At 31.3% G+C, this 20,880-nt stretch overlaps 6 protein-coding genes across 6 annotated transcripts; 1 reads left to right on the top strand and 5 right to left on the bottom strand.

Annotated features, from left to right (window-relative positions):
- Nucleotides 1-305: 305 nt before the first annotated feature.
- PPL_06949 (cyclin family protein) lies at nt 306-1,464 on the top strand (the record flags this gene model as incomplete). Its single annotated transcript, XM_020577799.1, has 2 exons — nt 306-461; nt 526-1,464. The coding sequence occupies 2 exons, from the start codon at nt 306-308 to the stop codon at nt 1,462-1,464; spliced, it is 1,095 nt and encodes a 364-aa protein (XP_020432247.1).
- A 464-nt stretch (nt 1,465-1,928) lies between these two features.
- On the bottom strand, nt 1,929-3,013 carry tom40 (translocase of outer mitochondrial membrane; the record flags this gene model as incomplete). The annotated part of the gene is made up of 3 exons (XM_020577798.1): nt 1,929-2,453; nt 2,531-2,635; nt 2,747-3,013. The coding sequence occupies 3 exons, from the start codon at nt 3,011-3,013 to the stop codon at nt 1,929-1,931; spliced, it is 897 nt and encodes a 298-aa protein (XP_020432246.1).
- Nucleotides 3,014-3,534: 521 nt separating this feature from the next.
- PPL_06947 (glycoside hydrolase family 15 protein) lies at nt 3,535-5,785 on the bottom strand (the record flags this gene model as incomplete). Its single annotated transcript, XM_020577797.1, has 6 exons — nt 3,535-4,204; nt 4,283-4,615; nt 4,682-4,821; nt 4,886-5,138; nt 5,219-5,450; nt 5,557-5,785. 6 exons carry the CDS (start codon nt 5,783-5,785, stop codon nt 3,535-3,537), a joined length of 1,857 nt encoding a protein of 618 aa, XP_020432245.1.
- Nucleotides 5,786-6,323: 538 nt separating this feature from the next.
- On the bottom strand, nt 6,324-9,656 carry PPL_06946 (uncharacterized protein; the record flags this gene model as incomplete). Its single annotated transcript, XM_020577796.1, has 6 exons — nt 6,324-7,561; nt 7,740-7,986; nt 8,718-8,826; nt 9,020-9,042; nt 9,283-9,327; nt 9,618-9,656. 6 exons carry the CDS (start codon nt 9,654-9,656, stop codon nt 6,324-6,326), a joined length of 1,701 nt encoding a protein of 566 aa, XP_020432244.1.
- A 1,233-nt stretch (nt 9,657-10,889) lies between these two features.
- nsfA (N-ethylmaleimide-sensitive fusion protein) lies at nt 10,890-13,339 on the bottom strand (the record flags this gene model as incomplete). Its single annotated transcript, XM_020577795.1, has 4 exons — nt 10,890-11,348; nt 11,425-12,258; nt 12,334-13,060; nt 13,167-13,339. 4 exons carry the CDS (start codon nt 13,337-13,339, stop codon nt 10,890-10,892), a joined length of 2,193 nt encoding a protein of 730 aa, XP_020432243.1.
- A 489-nt stretch (nt 13,340-13,828) lies between these two features.
- Nucleotides 13,829-20,393, bottom strand: PPL_06944 (uncharacterized protein; the record flags this gene model as incomplete). The annotated part of the gene is made up of 10 exons (XM_020577794.1): nt 13,829-14,187; nt 15,530-16,844; nt 16,905-17,241; nt 17,880-18,187; nt 18,231-18,382; nt 18,445-18,838; nt 19,085-19,145; nt 20,003-20,076; nt 20,167-20,267; nt 20,297-20,393. 10 exons carry the CDS (start codon nt 20,391-20,393, stop codon nt 13,829-13,831), a joined length of 3,198 nt encoding a protein of 1,065 aa, XP_020432242.1.
- Nucleotides 20,394-20,880: the final 487 nt, after the last annotated feature.

Below are 20,880 nucleotides of genomic sequence, written 5' to 3'. Positions count from 1 at the left end.
CCTTTCCATCTACTCAGTCTACTGATACACACCAACCATATTTTATTACTATTTTTTAATTAATTATTAAATAGTTTAACCTTTCCCACTACAAATCAATTCCAACCGAAAAACAAAACAAATATATTTGGACCATATTTGTATTCCATTTACCTCGCCACCTTGTTGTTTTTTTTGTTTCTATCTTTTTCCAAAACCTATTTCTATTGTATTTTAGTTTTATAGCTCTAGTTTAAATTAATATTAATAGTTAATTTTTTATATAGTTATTCAATTATAATTATTATTTACACTAGCGTCCAAAAATGAGTTCAACACAATCACTTGATTCAATATTTGAAATTCTTCAAATGGACCCACCAAAATATACTCCAATAATCCCAAAGAGAGATACCAAGGATAATAATCTTTTAGATGTATTATGTACTGTTATTAATAGATTAATCACAAATGGAGATAAAGTATGTATAAAAAAATTAATATAAAAAGTAAAAAAAACACATATTAATTTTAATAATAAAATAGATTAAAAACGATCGTAGAGAATTCTATCCACCAAATAGAAAGCCACCAACAATTGGTATCGATGCATATTTAGCACGTTTATTAAAGTACTCTCCATGTAGCAAAGAATGCTTTGTCATGAGTTTAGTCTACATCGACCGATTCCTTACACAATGTGATCTTATTATTAACTCTATGAATATTCATCGTATTGTAATAACAAGTTTGCTTATTAGCACCAAATATCTGGATGATATATTCTATAACAATGAATTCTATAGCCAAGTCGGTGGTATCTCGCTGCCCGAGATGAACAAACTCGAAGTATGTTTCCTCTCGATGATGGACTACACCGTAAATTGCTCACTCGATGAGTTTGAAAAGTATTCCCGTGAAGTCGACAAAGTCAAGCGTAGATTCGAAGAGCAATCGAGCAATATAATTCCAGTACCACAACTCCAGAATCCATTGATTCCCGCCCAACAACATTGTCCACCAAAACAATCACAACAATCACCGGTTGCTGTCGTACCCAACTTGGCAACCAATAATCTTCATCAATCTTGTAATTCTAACGCACCAACACAGTCTTCCAACGGCAACAACACCAACAACAATTCGATCATCTACTCCACCGCCACCTATTCATCCAACTCGCATACTGTACCACAAAGCAGTAGCAGCAGCAGCAGCAACAACACAAAGATATATATAAACACACAACCAATGGTGCGTCCACCATTTGTAAATAATCTACCAACCACCACCGCCAACAACAACTCTTTTGTAAATTCTACCATCAACACTGCTACTGCCTCTGCAACCGTGGTCAACAAGAACACCGCTGTACTGCCAACCACCAACACAATTCCAATCACCACGAGAAGAAGAGGAAGTTGTGACCACAACGCATCACTCAATACAAAGGATAAATCTTACACAACAGGCTGGGTAGCCTAAATTCAAATATTTTTTAAACATAATTATAGTTTTAATAATAATAATAATTAAATTCAAACCAAACTTTATATACAACTTTGATTTGAAAGAAACAATAATAATAGAAAAATATGAAAAACAAAACTTTAACAAACCAAACAACCCAAACTTGAAACGATTTCTGAATAAGAACATCTTATCGAGACCGACAAAAGATACCTAATCATATAAACTTAACAGGTATTATTATTTTGTTTTAACAAAAAAAAAAAAAACTTTAAAAAAATAAAAAATAAATGTAATATTTTTTTTTTTAGATAAATCTTTCATCAGATTATTTTAAAATTAGTATCTATATAAACAAATAAATGAAAAACTAGTACTTTTTTTGGAATTTATTAACTATTTATTAACTTTTTTATTTTTTTATCTATCTCTATATCTCTATTGTATTCTTTTCCCTATCTATAAATAACACAGTTCATTTATCTTGAGATTGACAAACCAATTCCAAATTTAAAGTCGTTTGTGAAATAATTCAAGGTTGAGCAAAATGAGATTCTGAAAGATGGTGTTAATTTCTCCTCGTACATTCCGACGACGGTACCTTCAGTGTCGGCACGAATCTTAAATACTTGTTGAGTGAAACCATAACGTAATCCCACGCTGAGCTTCGAAGCGAGACCGGTTTGACCGAGCATCATTTGTAATTCGGTGGCCAATTCGGCATTGGCCTTCTTGAATGAGTAGGTCATTGCAGCCTGTGCATAGTTGTTGGCTGTGAAGACATAGCTGTTTGGACCACGGTTATAACGAACTCCCAATGTATACATAAATAATCTTTGAGCTGGTGAACGTGTGATTTCAAGACCACCTGCCCATCTCTTAGTAATCGATCTGATATATCCAGCTGCGAATGTATTGTTTGCATCATATTTCACTACTATATTCTGAGTTGGATGTTTATGTTCGATTTCACCTCCAAGATAAGTTTGGAAATCTTTATTAATCTATATGTATAATTTAATAAATATTAATAAAGTGTTATAAATAATATATAAAAAAAAAAAAAAAAAAGTAAACTTACGTTGACAGTACCACTAATAAACATTCTACCACCCAATGTAGCAGTAATAAAACGACCGAAAACTTTACCATCACTATCAACTTTACCGATGGCAGTTGGTGGGTTCTAATAGTAATAATAATATTAATGTGATCGGGATGATCCGATCATAATAAAAGTTGTTAGTTATTGATGATAGATCTATCTTGTTTCAAATATGATCTGATAAATAGTTACCGTTTCATCACTAAAGACTGTAGTCAATGCATATTTGGGTGTTTCTTCTGATTGACCCATATGGAAAGCATGAGAGAATTGGAATTGGTTTGATGACATTCCAGATACCTCACATTTGAATCCATCGAATGCGTCTTGAGGTGACAACACCTCAGAGGCAATACGATTGATATCTTCGAATTTACCTGGGTATGGTAACTTTGAAACACGTTTGATTGCACCACCTTCAACTGCAGGTGTATTATCGTTTGTTGCTACGCTTGCCATTGTTTATTATATATATATAAATCTATGTATTGTTGCTACTGCTACTGCTACTACTGTTGTTGTTGATCCAAACTATTCTAGTTAATAACTAAACTAACTAGATTGATATTGTAATAACACTGTTTATAATATTATAATGACCTGTAATAGTTTAGGTTATTATTATTTTAGAGTTCTAGTTATTATTTAATAAAAAAGCACTATAAATATATAAAAAATATATATGAATGAATGAACCTCTTTATTATTCCTCTGACTAAACTTGTAGCACACAATGATGACCTCTTATTGACGAATCTGGTGTGTAGTCTTTTTTCATCAAAAAACTCCAGTGACATTAAAAATTTTTTTTTTTATTTTTCATTTTCAAAAGAACTTCGGTATTTCATAACAAACATCTCTCTTATTTTTTCGTTGTTTATTCAAAACAAACATGATTGATTTATTATTTATTCTTTGATTAATTATTTAAAAGGTTTTTTTTTTTTTTTTTATACTGGCTCATAGTATAGTTAGTTCATTTAGATTTGTGAATCCCAAGAGTTACTCAAGTTCAGTGCAGCGGCAATGATCGAAACCATTGCGGTAGTCTTGGGGAAGTTACCCCAAATCTCTTTGGTCTCCAAATTGATGTCTTGACTGATTAAACCAAGCGATGTACAATCGTTGAGTATATTCTCAAACATCTCTCTTGCCTCTTGCTTTCTACCCAACTTGGCAATCGTAATGAGGAACATGATGGTCTGAGCTACCTTGGCATTGTTTGGATTGGCTGCGTGAATATCCATGATGTAATTGCCTTTACGAAGAGTGGTTTCAATCTTTTGCACGGTGTTCTTGAATATTTCATCTTCGTACGCCGAGAAGCCACAATCTGCAAGTGTCAAGAGATATGGATCCACGCTGTTGCCTCCCCAGAAGGTAGTAAAGCAATTGTGCTCCTTGTTAACACAATTCTCCATGATTTCGTGCTTGATTTTCTCGGCGGCCTCCTTCCAAAAGATAGAACGATCCGCCAACTTTAGTGCATTGGCAATCTTACTCAAACGGTCACAACCAGCCCAGCACATAACACTCGAATAGGTAAATATCTTACCGTCCTCTACACAACCATCACCGTATGGACCACTATCTGGTTTGTTATAGTTTGTGTAAGCTTGAATACCAAGTCCTTCAAGTCTCTTGAATAGGCTATATTAAAATAAATTTCATTATTAATAAGATAAATAAATTAGTATTTGTTGTTGCTATTCATTTTCAGATACATACTTTATATCACCAGGTTTTTGTAAACGTTGATCAAAGAACATTTGAATACTCGAGAGAATCAAATGACCGTAAACATCATTCTGAACCAGTTTATAATCACGTGTACCGATCTTCACTGGTCCCAAACCTCTGTAGCCTGCCAATCTGTACATTGACTTTTCATACAATTTTGTTTCTAGAGATATACCGTAAACTGGTTGTAAGAATCCTCCATTCTCTTGCGATCCAGCAACAATATTTGAGAGATAGGTAAGGAAATCCTCCATCATCTTTGTATTACCAAGTTTATTAAAAGTATGGATAATGTAAGCAGTATCTCTAATCCAACAAAATCTATAGATAAAATACCTAGTTAGTAATTAATGATCTAATAGCTTCAACTATTAATGATTTTTTTACCTAAGATCATATCCTTCTTTGGTAGCAGACTCTGGAATGGATGTGGTGATCGACGCAATGATAGCACCTGACTCTTCAAATTGGCACAGTTTAACAGTTATACACGCTCTTAACACTTGTGTTTGCCATTCAATAGGAATCTAATAATAATAATATGGTTTTTAATAGCTATGTAAATGACATCTATTAGTAATTTATACTTACAGCCAAACTCTTTGTATATTCATGCCAATACTCAATAGTTTTATCGAGATAGGTGGTTGTCATCTCTGAAAGTGATTCTCTCAAACTTTCATCTGCCATAAACACAAAGTATAGAGTCTCATCGATCTCAAAGAGGACTTCATCTACGATGTAGGAGATAGGTGCATTGGTAGTCAATCTCATTACCATGGATGGTAACAAGTATCTTATATGGTTAGTACCTCTTGTTTTCTCTGGAGATCCCCATCCATATCTTTTAAAATTAAAAAAATATTAATATTAATACATATTAATTAATTACATTATAAAATATAAATTGAAATAATTAATTACCCAAAAGTTGGTCTTAATCTAACTTTGATTCTACAACTACCAACTGGTTTGATGATACGAATCAACATGGATGGACGGTATGGTCTGCCAAACATGTTGAATCTCGGTGCAAAGTCGATGATCTCTACATATCCTCCACTATTATTGTATAATTTTGTAGTAAGAATAGCAGTATTCTTTACATATGATTGTTCACTGAATGCAAAATTTTCAATCACAACATCGTAAAATCCTAATTATTTATTGGAATTTAAGTTAATATATTTAAAACAATTTAATATATTTAGTTTGAAATCAAATTTTTGTTTTTTATTTTTATTATTTGGTTATTAACTTACCTATATCATTTGTCTTTCTAACTAAGGAACAAAAAATAGGATCAGCATCGAAACGAGGAATACAACACCATTTAATATTTGATTTTTTGTCAATCAATGCACCAAATGCACAATTTCCAATCAATGCCAAATCTAAATTGTTGGATTGATCAGTTTGCTTTTCTATTGGCAAAGGTTGTGTCGATGAAGATGTTCCATCTTCGTTTAAAACAATAGATGGATTAGACATATTTTAAAATTAAAGATTAAAATAAAATTATTTTGTCAAGTATTATATTATCTATTCAACCAAAAATAAATATAAATTATTTGTTATCTTATTAATAAAAATAAAAATTTAAAAATAATAATATTGATAATTTGTTTTATGTAATAAAATAAAAAGTGTTCAAAAGAATAAAATTAAATTATATTATTGTCATCTACCCCCTTTATGGTCAATGATAAAAAAATGGTAATAATCTGAATAAAAAAGAGATTGATGGTGTGAAAATAAAAATGAATTAACGAAAAACAAATAGAATTCACATAATGTGAAGTGAAAATGAAATAATATTAAAAAAACAATATTATTATTAAATTTTAAATTAATTTAAAATTAAATTTTATTAATTTATTAACTTTGATCAAAAATATTATTTAACTTTCGAGGACAAAGAAGAGGATACTAAGCTTTAGGCTACTTCTTGACTTTTGTTGGATTTAAATGATTAGTTTTGTTATTATTATAATATAATGTAAATCTGTATGTTCAATGTTAAATCAGTTTATTTATTTTCATTTAGTAAATTTTCGAAGAAAAACTTGTTATTTCCTTCGGCATCATTGGGAAGGTTGTACATTGGTTGTTGATACATTGGTGGTGTTGTTGTTGTTGTTGTGGTAGCCGTTGATTGATTATATAATGTAGAATTTAATTGTTGTTGTTGCGACATCATATAATAGTAATAGTTATTATTCATTTCCAATTGTTGTTGTTGTTGTTGTTGAACATCTAAAGATTGATGCATTTGTTGTTGAAGTGAAATTGAACTATAGTCAAATGGTATAGATGGTATTGGTGGATTATAATTGAAAATATTGTTTGGTTCATTGATAGTACTACTTCCTACGATAGGAATTGCACTGCTTTTGGATAATGAAATATTACTTTTCTGTTGGATTGGCAATGATAATAATGACGATTGATCTTGAGGAACTTGAAGTGTAGTCTGTTGTTGTTGTTGTTGTTGTTGTTGTTGTTGTTGTTGTTGTTGTTGTTGTTGTTGTTGTTGTTGTTGATGTTGTTGTTGTTGTTGTTGTTGTATTGGTAATGGCTGTTGTGGAACAGCAGGAATCAAAGCTGGTTGCGAAATATTATTAAGATTGAAATTGGGGTCTATTAGATTTGGTGTGATAGCGGTGGAAAAGTCTTGGTTGGGTGGCGAAGCTGGTGATGGATATGGCATTGGATATCCATTTGAGAAGAAAGGCACTGATGGCATACTGGAGAGAAGCATTGGTGATGAGAATGGCGGTGTGTAGATTGCTTGGTTGCTGTAGTACAATGGAGACGATGGCAGACTCGACGAGAGACCGTAGTAACCGTTTGAGTTTTTTAAATCTCTATTTGAACTCTTGGATGGACTTTGATCAGAAGCAATCTCCGGTGAGGTTGGTGATCTTGGTGGTGTTATATATGGTGAGAATCTTCTAGAGTTGGAAGTCATACAATGATTATTATTATTATGATAATTTTGGTTATTGTTATTATTTGATGCAGCATGAAATCTTGGTTCTGGTCCGAAAAGACTATGATAAAACACCAGCATTGGGATCAATAAAGCTCTGTCTTGTGGTACTTTGTTGAGCTTGTATCTTCCAAGATAATTGATGATATCTTTGGTTGACATGGAAGTAACGTCTAATAGTTCGGCTCTTGGACGAGCGTCGCTGAAAGTGAATATATGACGAAGTAGACGCTCTATTAATTTTGGTTTGGTTCCTTTCTTGGATGCCCCCCACCCTGGTAAGGATAAATATTAAATCCGATGCCTTCAGTGTGTGTAAAAATTTAAGACTGATAGTTTTAATATATTCATCATTCTTAGTATATATTGGAACATTATTATTATTGTTATTATTATTGTTTTTATTAGTATTTAAATTGTTATTGTTTGGAATATTATTAGGATTATTATTGCTATTATTATTATTTTGATTATTTGATAAATTTTGGTTATTATTATTTGGATTATTATTGGTAGTATTATTATTTGTTCCATAAATACTATTACTGGAAAACAAATTAGATAAATAAATTAAAGTAGGTGATGACATTGTAGAAGGGGGCGATTGACTATTTGAGTTTGGAGTGGATGGAGGGGAATCGGATGGTGGTGATGGATTATTGTTATTTATACTATTGATAGGTGAATTTAATATTTTAGACTTTACAAATTGATTACAACAAGATGAGCATAGGTGAATACTATCTGGTATTGAATCAGATAGTGAAAAACAATTTTTTAAATAAACTTTGTTTTCTTCACCGAGTTTGGTGGGAGCAGGTTTGGTTTCGTTAACAAAAATTTGATATTCACAAATATAACATGTTACAAAAAGGTCTTCCATGGTTATAAAAAATATTTAGATATTATAAAATAAAAATTTATATAATAATAATAATAATAATATTTAGTAGTTTTACAAGTATAGTGATATAATAAGTAGTTTTATATATATAAATACATCAATTGGAATATTAAATACTAGTATTTATACTGATATACTACAAAATTTTGTCGGATATGTTATATATAAAAATATATTTAACAGAAAACCAAGTGTTGTGGGGTGTCTAATAGTATACCAAGTGTTTGATATTATTCATTGATTTGTTTTTAAACTCTCAAAATTACTTAATTCCTATGCTGTTGATGGTATTTAAAAATAAAAAATAAACCGTGTTAGAAGTTGATCATACGATTAAAAATAATAGAGTCACCATCCAAATACAACTACAATACTCTCTTTATATTTTTACTACTATATGTCTGTCCAACTGAAAACCAAACAATAGGTTTTAAAATTCCACACTAACTAGCTGAGTGGTATTGGTATTTTGATTAAGGTGGTGAATTTTAAAGGTGGTAAGTTGTTTTAAGAATGAAAAGTGATACTGTGAAAATTGAAATGGTATTTTTGAAACAATAAGTTGATGTGTCTGTGGATGATGTTGATGTGTGATGATGATGATGAAGATGATGATGTTGATGAGTTGTACTTGTACTATAGTGAAAGATGTAATATTTGATGATTGTTGTTGAGATAGAGACAATTATGATTTGGTATGATCTGTTGTTTCTACTTTGAAATTTTATCAGTTATTATAAAAACTTTAGTTTTGAATTTGCAGAAAATAGAGTGGTGATGTTTGTTTATATGTTCTTTTTTTAAATTAGATGTCAGATTACTGGAATACCATTTTATAGTATTAATAAGCATCTTTTTTTGAAAGTTGTTTGTCATTATATTCGGCTAACTATGTTTAACTACTACTATTATTATATTGTGGAATGGTAAACCTACTAAGTTATTAGAAGGAATCATCCGTTGGGTTTGAAAGATAGATGAGCTTCGGTGAGGAGAATCCAAGTGTGTTGCAGAAAAACCCTTTTCCTATCAGATATTACTATATCAGGAATATACTCCAACAGATCAAACAATAGATCTACATAAACATACTTTTAAAGTAAACTTTCCGCTCTTAAGATATAGATGGCATTGGTCCTATTAAAAAAAAATAGATCAGATTTAAGAAGAAATATAAAGGAGAAAGTGTTATGTAATAAATATAACTCATCCAAGAGGTATAATAAAATATTATAAAAATAGAACCATCAATGGGTGAAAATACACTGAAAATTTTAATAACAATTGCTGACTTGTGTTTGTAATAAAAAAATAATAATTTAAACTATAATTTTTGTGGGTATGAAGGGAATGATTAAAAGTAAGTTGTTGCGTTGTCATAGGTATCCTTTGTGGGCTATCCTTATAAGTCACACATTCACACATACCTTGAAGTATTGATGAAGAACATTGACAAATTTAGACATAATGATAGATTGGTTGCAGTTTATATTGATTGAAAAATATATGACTGTAAATCATTTTTGGAAATCAATAAAAACATTGCAAAAATGAAGGAGAAAAATAAAGTTTAAACTGGAGTGCACATGTATCATTTCCAGGGAGTTTAAAAATATTAAATCTAATAAAGGATCTAATATGAAGAGCAAAAAACAAACAAACAAAAACAAAGAGTGACCATAGAAAATATTTGTTTTGTCAGTGGTAAGTAAGGTTGATAAACTTTAAACATAGAATGTTGGAAAATGTTTGAGAGGTTGTTGTTTGGTTGGTCGTGAGGCTATTTTAAGGGCACACATCCCCGATTATAATTTACATCATAGAATAAATTAACACACTCACCTCCACAACATCAACTTTATCATGGTGATTGGTGGTAAAAACATTATGTTGCTGTCCACTTTATGTTTAGGTTTAAGGGTTAAGTGTGATTTGAGTGTTGGATTGTGATGTGTGTGTGTTGAATATAGTTGTTTAGAGCTGTGAGTGCGTTTGTTAATTATTTGATTGTGAGGAATTTTTAGAGAGACTTTGAAAATCTTTTAGTTTTTTTTTGTTTTTTTTTTATTGATGAATTTTTTTTTGATTTTGATTAAAATTTAAAAAATTCTCCTAAAAAATAGCAACTTGACATGTTGTTTGTGTCCACAAACTTTTTTTTTTTATCAAAAACAAATCAAAATATCATTATTTTGCTCTGAAGAGGTGTTACATCCCCAAAAACTATTGACTCAAACAAATACTTTAGTTTTTTAGGTCTCCAAGTAACTTTCTCCCCAAAGATAGTTTGAATTCAAAAGTAGTGATCAATAAAAATAAAAGATTTTATTTGAATCATTCCAATGGGTGGTTAATAATAATTTGACTTTTCCACAAATTTGTTGCAAAAATTAATTATGATATAACAATTTATACTATAAATGGATGTATTTATGGTTATTGGGGAAAAAAAAACCATCTAAAAATAGCTTGGGTGGTTTGAAAACTTCTCATCCCCCATTACTCGACAAGATTTTTATTATTTTGATCATCAAACCATTCATTTCAAAAAATTAAAAAAAAAAAAAACAAAACTCATCAAAACTCTTCATTGTGATAAGAGATTTAAACCAGGAAAGAGATTTTTGCAACATCATCATTTTATTGATTGTGTGGTGGTGATGGTTTTATTTTGTTTGATTTAATAATAATGATTTAGCTCAGAAAAATCTTGCTTGTAAATCCTCTATTGACATTCTGAGATTTTCAATTGGGTCACCAGATTCTTGTCTTGCCATCTCTACAACCATGATCAATTGTTTGACAGTGATAGGCTGTCCAGTGAAACATTTCTTTGTTGCCAAATCTACATCTTGGGGTGAGAACGCTTCCAATTCAAGCAATACTTTTTTGAATTCCTCTGGTTTAGTTATTGAGGGTACCTGCATGGATGTGGCGAAGCACTCATCCAAACCCAAGTCTCTGATGGCTTCTGGGTTGGAAGTGGTGGCCAAGATCAACAGCTTACGACCCTTTGGTGGTGTTCTCTTGAGCAAAACAGTTAATGTTTGAAGAATGGTATTGGAGAATCTTGGTCCGATTGGAACAAACTCAATGAGTCTCTCAATATCATCAACAATAATACAACTCATTGGTGATTTATAAGAATCTTCAAAGATCTATAGAGATAAAAAAAGTTAGTGTTTAAGTTTCAATGTATACATTATGTGTGTGTATAATAAATAATTTATATACCTTTGTAATTTTAGATGCTTTAGCAATCTCTGTGAAACCAACCAAGTCATCTGGTGAAATGATACGAATGTATGGGAATCCAGAAGTTGAGGCAAGTGTTGTGGCCAACGATGATTTACCGGAACCTGGTTTTCCAGGCAACAAAATCGAAACCAATGGAGTTCTATTTGAGTTTTTAACTTGTTCAATAAAGGTTTGACCTGATTGTTGAATCTTCTCAAAGGCAGGACCGTAGTTGATGATACCGTTGATAGCGTAGTTATTAAAGAGTTCTTCGTCGACACCAAAGGCTGGCTTGATATCGCCCAATGCACGTTCGAAATCACTGGCATTAACATGGAGTTGGTCGAGCTTCAACTCTACATTCTTGATATTCTTTGTGTCTACTTGTCTCGAGAAGGCATAGGAGGTGGCAGCCTTGACGACACCCTCGATTTCGGCACCAGAGTAATTCTTGGTGTTGGCAGCCAAGTGCTTCAGGTTGACATCGGGTGCCATCAATTTGTTGGCAGTCATCTTGGCAGTGTGAATCTTGAAGATTTGGACACGACCCTCTTCGTTGGGGAGTGAGATCTCAACGTGAACTTCAAGACGACCGGGTCTGAGCAAAGCTTCGTCGATCATATCCTTACGATTGGTCATACCAATCACCAAAATATTATTCAAAGACTCGACACCTTCGATCTTTGCCAACAGCTGATTGACAATCGAATCGTTTACACCGGCATCACCTGTCTTTGTACCTCTAGTCTTACAAATCGAATCGATTTCATCGAAAATAATAATATGTAATTGTGAATCCTCTCCTTTTTGTTTGTATTCAATCTCTGCATCCTAAAATTAGAATTTAACAAAAAAAGAGAAAAGTTAATTTAACACAAACTAAATATTATTCCAACACCAACTTACTTTGAATAGATTTCTAATGTTTTCTTCTGGTTGACCGACGTATCTTCCAAGAACTTCTGGACCAGAGACAATCTTTGGTTCACGACCATTCAACATCTTTGAGATTTGACGTGCAATCAAAGTCTTACCGGTACCTGGTGGACCGTGTAACAAGATACCCTTGACGTGTTGGACACCGAGTTTTGCAACGATAGCGGGTGGGAAGATTCTCGATGCGAAAGCACGACGGAAGATGTCACGGAACTCTGCGTCTAAACCACCGATTCCCATGTTTTCGAAATCCCACTCCTGTTTGAATACCGGGATGCTTGTCAATGGACCGTTCGATTCGATATCGATCGATGCACCGTCGGCTTTGACCAAGATTACCTGTGTAGTGGTCAACAACAGACCTTGATGAGCCTCACCGGAATCCGGTGTCAACTGTACCTTTGAAACGGTAAGCACAAAGTTGCTCTGTGAGTAGTTGATGAACAATGATTGACCCTCCATGAAATACTGACTGTCGTAGTCACGTGAGATCTGCAGAGCAATCAATTTCGCATCTAATCTCGGTCCCTTCTTACCAGCGGTGAGATAGTCAATCTTGAATGTAATCGATGAAGCGACGGTTGGTTCTGGCTCGAATGCCTTAACACTGATTTCTTCCTTGAGACCAAACTGTAACCAAATTTGTCTTTGTGCTTTTGATAGACCAATTGTACCTACTGCAACATCTGGTGATTCACTAACAATATCAAAAATAATAATAGCAAACCAATCGATTAGTTAATAAAATCGTATAACAATAATAAATCTATATATATATATATATCTTATATACTATTACATACGATGCAGATAAAACATAGTTTTCATTGATTGTAACATAGTTTGTATTCTCACGATTACCAGTTGGTTGTAGAATCTGTCTGAAATCCTTTGGATTCATAAAAACACGATTGGAGAATGCAGCAGAATCATTTGGTACAGATTCAACCTTTAATCTTATACTTCTATTTGCCATTATTATATTTATAAATATAATATCTATATAATGTTAACTTGTGTTTATTTAATGTGTAGTATGTGATATAAATAATCGATTATTGAAATAAAAATAGCACAATGTTGTATAATAATAATATAATAATAAATAATACAATAATAAAATAACTTTTCTTCTAATAGTAGTATCTAATATGAAATAAATAAATAATATTTATATATATATCTATATATTTAATTTATAGAATTAATGTTTTTAAAAAGAGATAAAGATAATTCTATTTATTAAAAAAAACTCTAATTAATTTTCTCCCCCCATCTTCTTTTTTTGCAAAAAATCATTAAAAAGTTTGAATAATTTTTTATGAAGTTGCCAACTCAAACCAACTCAAACACTGGTGACTCATTTTCGTTGTCCTACAGTTTTAAAATTTATATAAAACTATAGTTTTTTTTTAGTTTAATAATAAATAATTTAATTTTTTTTTATTTTATTCTTTTAATTTTTTTATTGATCAGACGACTGCAGATATCCTTTGTCGATATTTGGATTTTCAGGAACTGAATATTCTTCTTTTGGCAAGGTAGATGGTAACTTTTTATTTATTTCATGATTTCTAACAACTTCTTTATTTACATTTTCATTATTTTTATTATTATTATTTTCTAAATTACAATTGTTTTGATTTATTTTATTATCTTTATCATTATTATTATTTTCAATAACATCAATATTATCATTATTATTATTTTGATTGTAGTTATCTTTTTTTATTTTATTTATACAATCAAAGTTGAAATACTTTTTACTATTAATATCATCATTTCCATTGGAATTAATATTATCTAATCTATTGTTGTTTTGATCTATATTGTTATTATATTGGTAATTTTTATTTTGATCTAATTTATCATGTAAATTTTCGTTGGGTTGAAAAGGGGTGACACACTTTGATTGTACAGAAATATTAATCATCAGAATTAATATTTGGAAAACCAGATATAAAAGTTTTACAATTCTTTTATGGTAATATTCCATTCTATAATTATCTATATATGAGTAGAGTATAAAAATTTCTAGCTTCAATTTTTTAAAATAAAATATTTGTATAAAAAGATATATTCTATATTGAATGTAAACTTGTATTATTTCTTTACAATAATTAGTATATTAAGAATATATTTTATATATATTATTTTGTTTTAAATATTATAATTATTAATATTTTTATTTATTTATATAGTAAAAAATAAAGTAGTTGTAGAAGTAGTTTATTCCAAAAAATAGAAAATCAAATAATTTATATAAATTCATTTTAAAAATCACAATAAATTTGTGAAATTAAACTCACACCAGATCTTTTAATATTTATATGTCTCAGCATGCTCCAATATATGTAGACAGATCCTGCACCTCCATATAAATCTAGTATTGAATGTTGTTATTTACAATTGATATTTCCATCAATTATTTGACTTTTGATATTTTTTTTAAATCAAGATGGGTTAACTTTTAATATGGGTGTTCGACATCATACTATTTAACAAGAATATTCATACTTGGTTTCAAAATATTAAAAGGAATACAAATCCTATTTCATTAAATTTAATAATAACAAGTGTTATTATAACAATTTCTTTTACAAACAAATCATAACAAAACCGATGGTTAACATTAAAATATACATTAATAATACAGAATAGAAGAATATAAGTACAAATATTTTCATTCTATTTGTGACGATCGAAATCAAGAATAAGTGATATCAATTAGAATAAATTCAACTTTATTTTATAATAAAATAATTTTCTCTCAATTTTTCATTAGATATTTTAATTTGTTATTTTATTTGAATGGCTCATTTGTTTGTCTAAATAATAAAAAAAAAGATATATATATATAGAGTTTGGAATATAGATGTAAAATAATAAATAATTTTTATTTTTTCAAGTGCAATTGTTGTAAAAGTTGTATTGATCTGAAAAAATTTATCTATTGAAAAGTTGAATGTTGTTTGAAATAAAATAAAACGAGAAAACTGGTTTATATTACAAGAGGAAAAATAAAACAAAATGATTGTATTGTTATTGTTGGTTACGGAATTCTTTTTTCTATTCTTTTTGTTTACTTTTTTGGTCTAGTGTATAGATGTTTGAGACATTAGATTACTCTGGTAATTATTTAGTGATGATGGTGTTGAAAAAAAACTGGATGATTGATTGTTGTTATTAAAATTGATTGATTTGTTGGCGGATGATGATGATGATGATTGGTTGTTGTTTCTATTTTTGAATTCATTTAAAAGCTCTGGATATTTGTAGTTGCAAATGTCGACTGGTGTTTCACCGTCGACGTCAGTCGAACTTGGATCAGCACCATATTGTAGCAATAACTGTAAAATCTCACGAGAACCTATGGAAGCCGCCAGATGCAATGGTGTTTCACCATCTTCGTTGGTACTGCCATAGAGTGAACTGTCTTCCAGTGATAAATCGAAACCTCCGAGCTCTTGGATCTTTACCTTTTGGTTGTACTCCAAACGTTTGGAGTATTCCAAAAGTAAACGGGTGGTGTCGAGGTTCTCCTCACGAACACTGTTGTGAAGACATGAATCTCCATTGTCGTCAGTGGCGTAGATGTTGGCCCCGACCGAGAGCAACAAAGCCAAGATGGCAGTGGAAACTCCCGAGGCAGTCTTGATGGCGGCGGCCATATGCAATGGAGTGACTCCATCGATATCGGCGGCATGCACGTTGGCACCTGCGCTAATGAGAAGTTTGGCAATTTCGAGATTCGAGTGGGCAACTGCCAAGTGAATTGGCGCGATACCTTGGTAGTTTGGCATATTGATGGCGGCTCCAAAGGAGAGTAACAACTTGATCATGCTCATGGCATTGAAGATACAAGCCCAATGTAATGGGGTGTTTCCGTATTTATCTTGGACGTTCAAGACGGGCAGGTTCTCGGCAATCATCTGACGTGCTTCCTCTGCTGGGATGATATCGCTAAAGGTGGCAACGTAATGGAGAATCGAGTATCCACGGACATCGAGACTGTAGTTGGTATTTGGGAAACGTGAGGTTGGTGCTTGATTTCTCATGGCCATCGAGTTGGAAGGCAGCGAGGAATCGCCAGCTCCACGGATGACAAACTGGGCAGAGAAAGTTGTGGAAAAGTCGAGACCAAATGCAGACTTTGGCAAAGTGAGCTCTGGAAGAACTTGGTTGGCTGCGTTGATGACAGAATCATCTTCGTAGGTGTATGGTGCAGACGACGACGACCAGTGCGATGGCGAGTTGGAAACACGAACCGATACGACACCAGGAGCGTGTTCCGGTGAGTAGCAAAGGAGTGTTCCGGCAGAGTGGTACTCTGGTGTGACTTCTACACTGTCGAAACGTACACGTGTAGCTGGTGTATCTACGAAATTGGCACCGAGAATGGCAACTCTGGTACCTCCACAGGCTGGTCCTCCGAGTGGGATGGCTTCGCTGACTTGTGGCAGATCGACGTTGGCGATGTGCTTGATTTGGGTGGAGTGGGATACCAAGCAGATTGGATTGGAGTTGATAGAATCAATCACTTCGAAATCGTTTGGGTTGGTCTCTGGATCAGAGCCATAACGACGAAGATCGAATCTAAAACAGAACAATGTTTCACCTTGTTGGTGTGAGGTGACGAGGATCTTTAATTTCTTAAAGGCAACAACTTTGGTACTTCCGACTTGGATTGGCTTGTTTCCAGTCATAAAGGTTGGCTCCTCTTGGAAATTGTTACATCTCACAAGAGCAGCATGAATATAATAACTTCCATCCAACATCTTTGAATCGGCATTAAACATAACAGAGGGTGCGGGTTTGATATTTCTCTTGTAGACAGCTTTTTCGGGAGGTTGCTCTACTATTTTCAATTCTACTTTTCTATAAATTATTGATTGCAATTGTTTGTAATTAATTGTTAAATTAGCAATTGTAAAGAAATAAAAATAATTGTTGAATGTTAGTTTAAATGGGTTGATTGGTTGTTGTTGGATGGTTGTTGTTTTTTCAAACTCAAGAAATTATTAAAAGAAGAGGAAGGAGGGAACGGAAAGTTATTGAGAATCAATTGTGACTTAGGAAAAACAACAAATTTTTTTAAAAAATTTTAAAAAAATAAAAAAGTATTGTTATAAATATTAGAGAAGCTGATAAGAGTAAATGTCAAGAAATAATTCCAGTAATTTGAGAATTTGGCAGGAAATCCAATTTGAAATTTTGTTGAATTAACTAAAATGTCACTCCACACACGCAATTTCTATTGTTTTCGGTTTTGCCACAAAACAATTATATCGATTGATGAGTGTATTGTTGTTTAGATGTGATACTGGTTGGAATAATAAAAAAAAAAAATATTGATTGGAAAAATTAAATAAAAATATAACCAACCAATATTGTTAACGAATACAATAAAAATATAGTGATTATAGAATTTGAGAAATAAAATGGAATATATAATAATAATAATATTTTGTGATTTGTTTGAAAAAACAAAAAGATAGAAATGATTTGCTACTTACTTTTGTGGGTCTGGGAGTGGGTATGAAAAATCTAAAACTGGTTGTTGATATGCTGATGCGAGGGAACACAGGTTTGCCCGCAGTTCATAAACTTCGTATATTGAGTGGAATGGGATTTGAGCGATTTGGGCCAGTTGTAGTGATTGTAGCTTTGGGAATGACTCAAAGAGAGAGATGAGCGATGACTCGTCGATCTGTAGCAGACATCTCAAGGCGGTCGCCAAGTAGTATTCGTCTGGTTTCAGGTCGAGTGTTTCGCAAATCTGTTGGTTGGCAATCGAAAATCCGAGACCGTGTTGGTTGATCTCCTGGTGGAGGTGAAGTAGCGACTCGACTCTGCTAGTGGCAAACAGTTGTTGCAGCTTCTGGAGGATGACCAAGTAGTTGTGAGTGCGTTGTTGTTGATCCTGCTCGACGGGCGAGAAGGGAGCGATCGGGAAGATCGAGGTGAGAGCATCGGTGAGCTTGGTGATGTGATCTTCGGTGAGGTGCAGTGTCAGTACCTCGAAGAACAAGAAGAGCTGGGCGAGACGACCCAGTGCATCGACGTGTTCCAGGGGAATACGAAGAGAAGTGGCGATAGTGTGTACGCGTTGCAAGTCCGACTGGTCGACTTGACCACGGATCTGTGAGAGCAGTACCGAGAGGAGCGAGTCGACTTGCTCATCGGTGGCACGGTCTAGCAGTGCCATCAGACTGAAAATCGCTTGTTGTCCCTGTCTTGCATCGCCATCGAATCCAATATCATCGCTACCACCACGTTGCTGTACAAAGGTGGCAGCTGGTTTCTGTACGAAAGAGTTCAATGTCTTCAAATGAACTGGACCCAAGTATTGAAATATATTCAAGAATCTTGATAGCTGGTGTTTTTGTGGTTCTTCCATTTGTTGATTGCTGTTGTTATTGATGCTGTTTATTGCGTTGCTGTTAATCCAACTAAAATGACGAATTTTGATTTGCTAAACTAATTCTTTTACTTTCTATTTCTGTAAACTGTTGTTATCAATTAAATATGTTTATGTTATTAATATTAAACTATATAGTAGTATAGTAATTATTCTATCTAAACTTTCTTTAACTGCTAAAAAAAAAAAAAACTAATTCCAAATTATTTCTTAATTTCAAAAATTTTCAAATTTTTTTTTTGCTGTTGAACAATTAAGTTTGATTATTGTTTAGATAAATGTAAATATTACTTTACTTACTTTATATCTGTTAATTAAAAGTGTAGTTCTAGTTATTATAAATATATATGTGAGTGTAAAACTAATAAATAAATAAATATGTACAAAATTAATAATTATTATTATAATTTGTTTTTATTTTATAAAAATTAGATTATGTTATGTTATTTTGATTATTGTTATTACTGCTATAATTATAAATGTAAATCATTCAATAATTTCTAAATAAATATAGATATCTATGTTTATTTTATAATTATTGTTATTATATTTATTGTTTTTGGTTTTTTGGGGGGAGGGTGTGATAGGATGAATGATGTTTTTGAAAAAAGTTTTTGTTAAGTAGTTTTTTTTTTTTTTTCAATCAATTCAGTCTTTTTTTTTTAATAATTTTTTCAAATTTATTTTCAAATTTTTTGTGAGGGTCATTCTTAACAATGATTCACTTAAAACCATCATTCTTGCTCTTCACGATTTTATTTTATTCTTGAAATTTTCTAAAGTCGATTGGATATTTGATGCAAAAATATAGAATTTTTTTATTTATTTCTATGATTTTATATTACTATTAAAAAATAAAATAGAAAGTTCATGCACTTTTGAACAGGCTTAGAAGCTTTCTTATTTTTATCGTGTTGTTAATTTTAAACCATTGTGATTTCTATTGAAGATCTTGGAATAGACAGAGAAGAAGAGGAAAGTCCTTCCTTTCTCTTTAGATACCAATTTTAAAATTTTTTTTTCTTTTCTTTCTTTCTTTTTTTTTTTTTGCAATAAATGTAATGTTGCTTTAACCAACAAATGAAAAATTAAAATTTTAATAATTAAATTTATTTATTTTAATTAGTCGTGATCTACAATATCAAAATTATCATTATCATTAATTATTATTATTATTTATTATTATTATTATTATTAACATTTTCTTCTATTTCCAACATTCTAATGAGGTGATTGATTCTGTACTTGTTTCTATCCCTCTCTTGTCTTAATGATTCAATTTCCTTCAATGCCTATATTATATTATCACAATACAAAAATAAATAAATAAAATAGTATGAGCAAAACATTGAATTCTATTTATATATTTTGAATAGTCTTACTCTTTTGTGTTCATCTAAAGATACTAAATCGGTATTGTTATTGGATGATGCTCTATTATTATCTATACACGGTAGCATGATAAGTAATACTGTGTTTACAACTTTTTTTTAATCAAATTATATGACTTACTTAGAATTTGATCTTCAAGTAATGCTACCTTACTTGCAAGATCTTGGCATAGTTTCTCAGCAATAGATGCACGTTCTTCAAAGCTAGCAATATCCATTATTTAATATGCAAACAACAAATAAATAAATAATTAAAATTTTGTAGATTAAAAAAAAAATAAAAAACTTTTGATTCAAGGTTGTTGTTTTCGTGCAACAACAATTTGCAAAGATAAGATCACTTGTTTAAATTATTTAATTTAATCGATTGGGAATGTTATCGTCACAATCACGAATTAGTAGAGTGTTGCTTGTGAACTAATATTATCATGTTCACATATGTCATATATTAAGTAAAAAAAAAAAAAAAAACAAACTATAATACTATTTTTAATTTAGATAGACAACAAGATAAAAGAATCTCTATGATACCTTAAATGATGATTAAATAGTACTAACACTGAAGTTTGAGCCCGCCAATTTAAAGTAGAATCGAACATCAAAAAAATAAAAAAAAAATAAAAAAAAGATTTAAAAAAAAGTTTTTTTTCAGGTGACACATAAATAATAATTGATTTTTATTGTTGTATTATATTATAATTAAAA

Source organism: Heterostelium album (genome assembly GCF_000004825.1).
Source record: "Heterostelium album PN500 unplaced genomic scaffold PPL_scaffold6, whole genome shotgun sequence".
In the NCBI taxonomy this organism is placed as follows: Eukaryota; Evosea; class Eumycetozoa; order Acytosteliales; family Acytosteliaceae; genus Heterostelium; species Heterostelium album.
The sequence above is the reverse complement of the archived record's forward strand: the minus strand, read 5'-3'. Positions and strand labels throughout refer to the sequence as shown.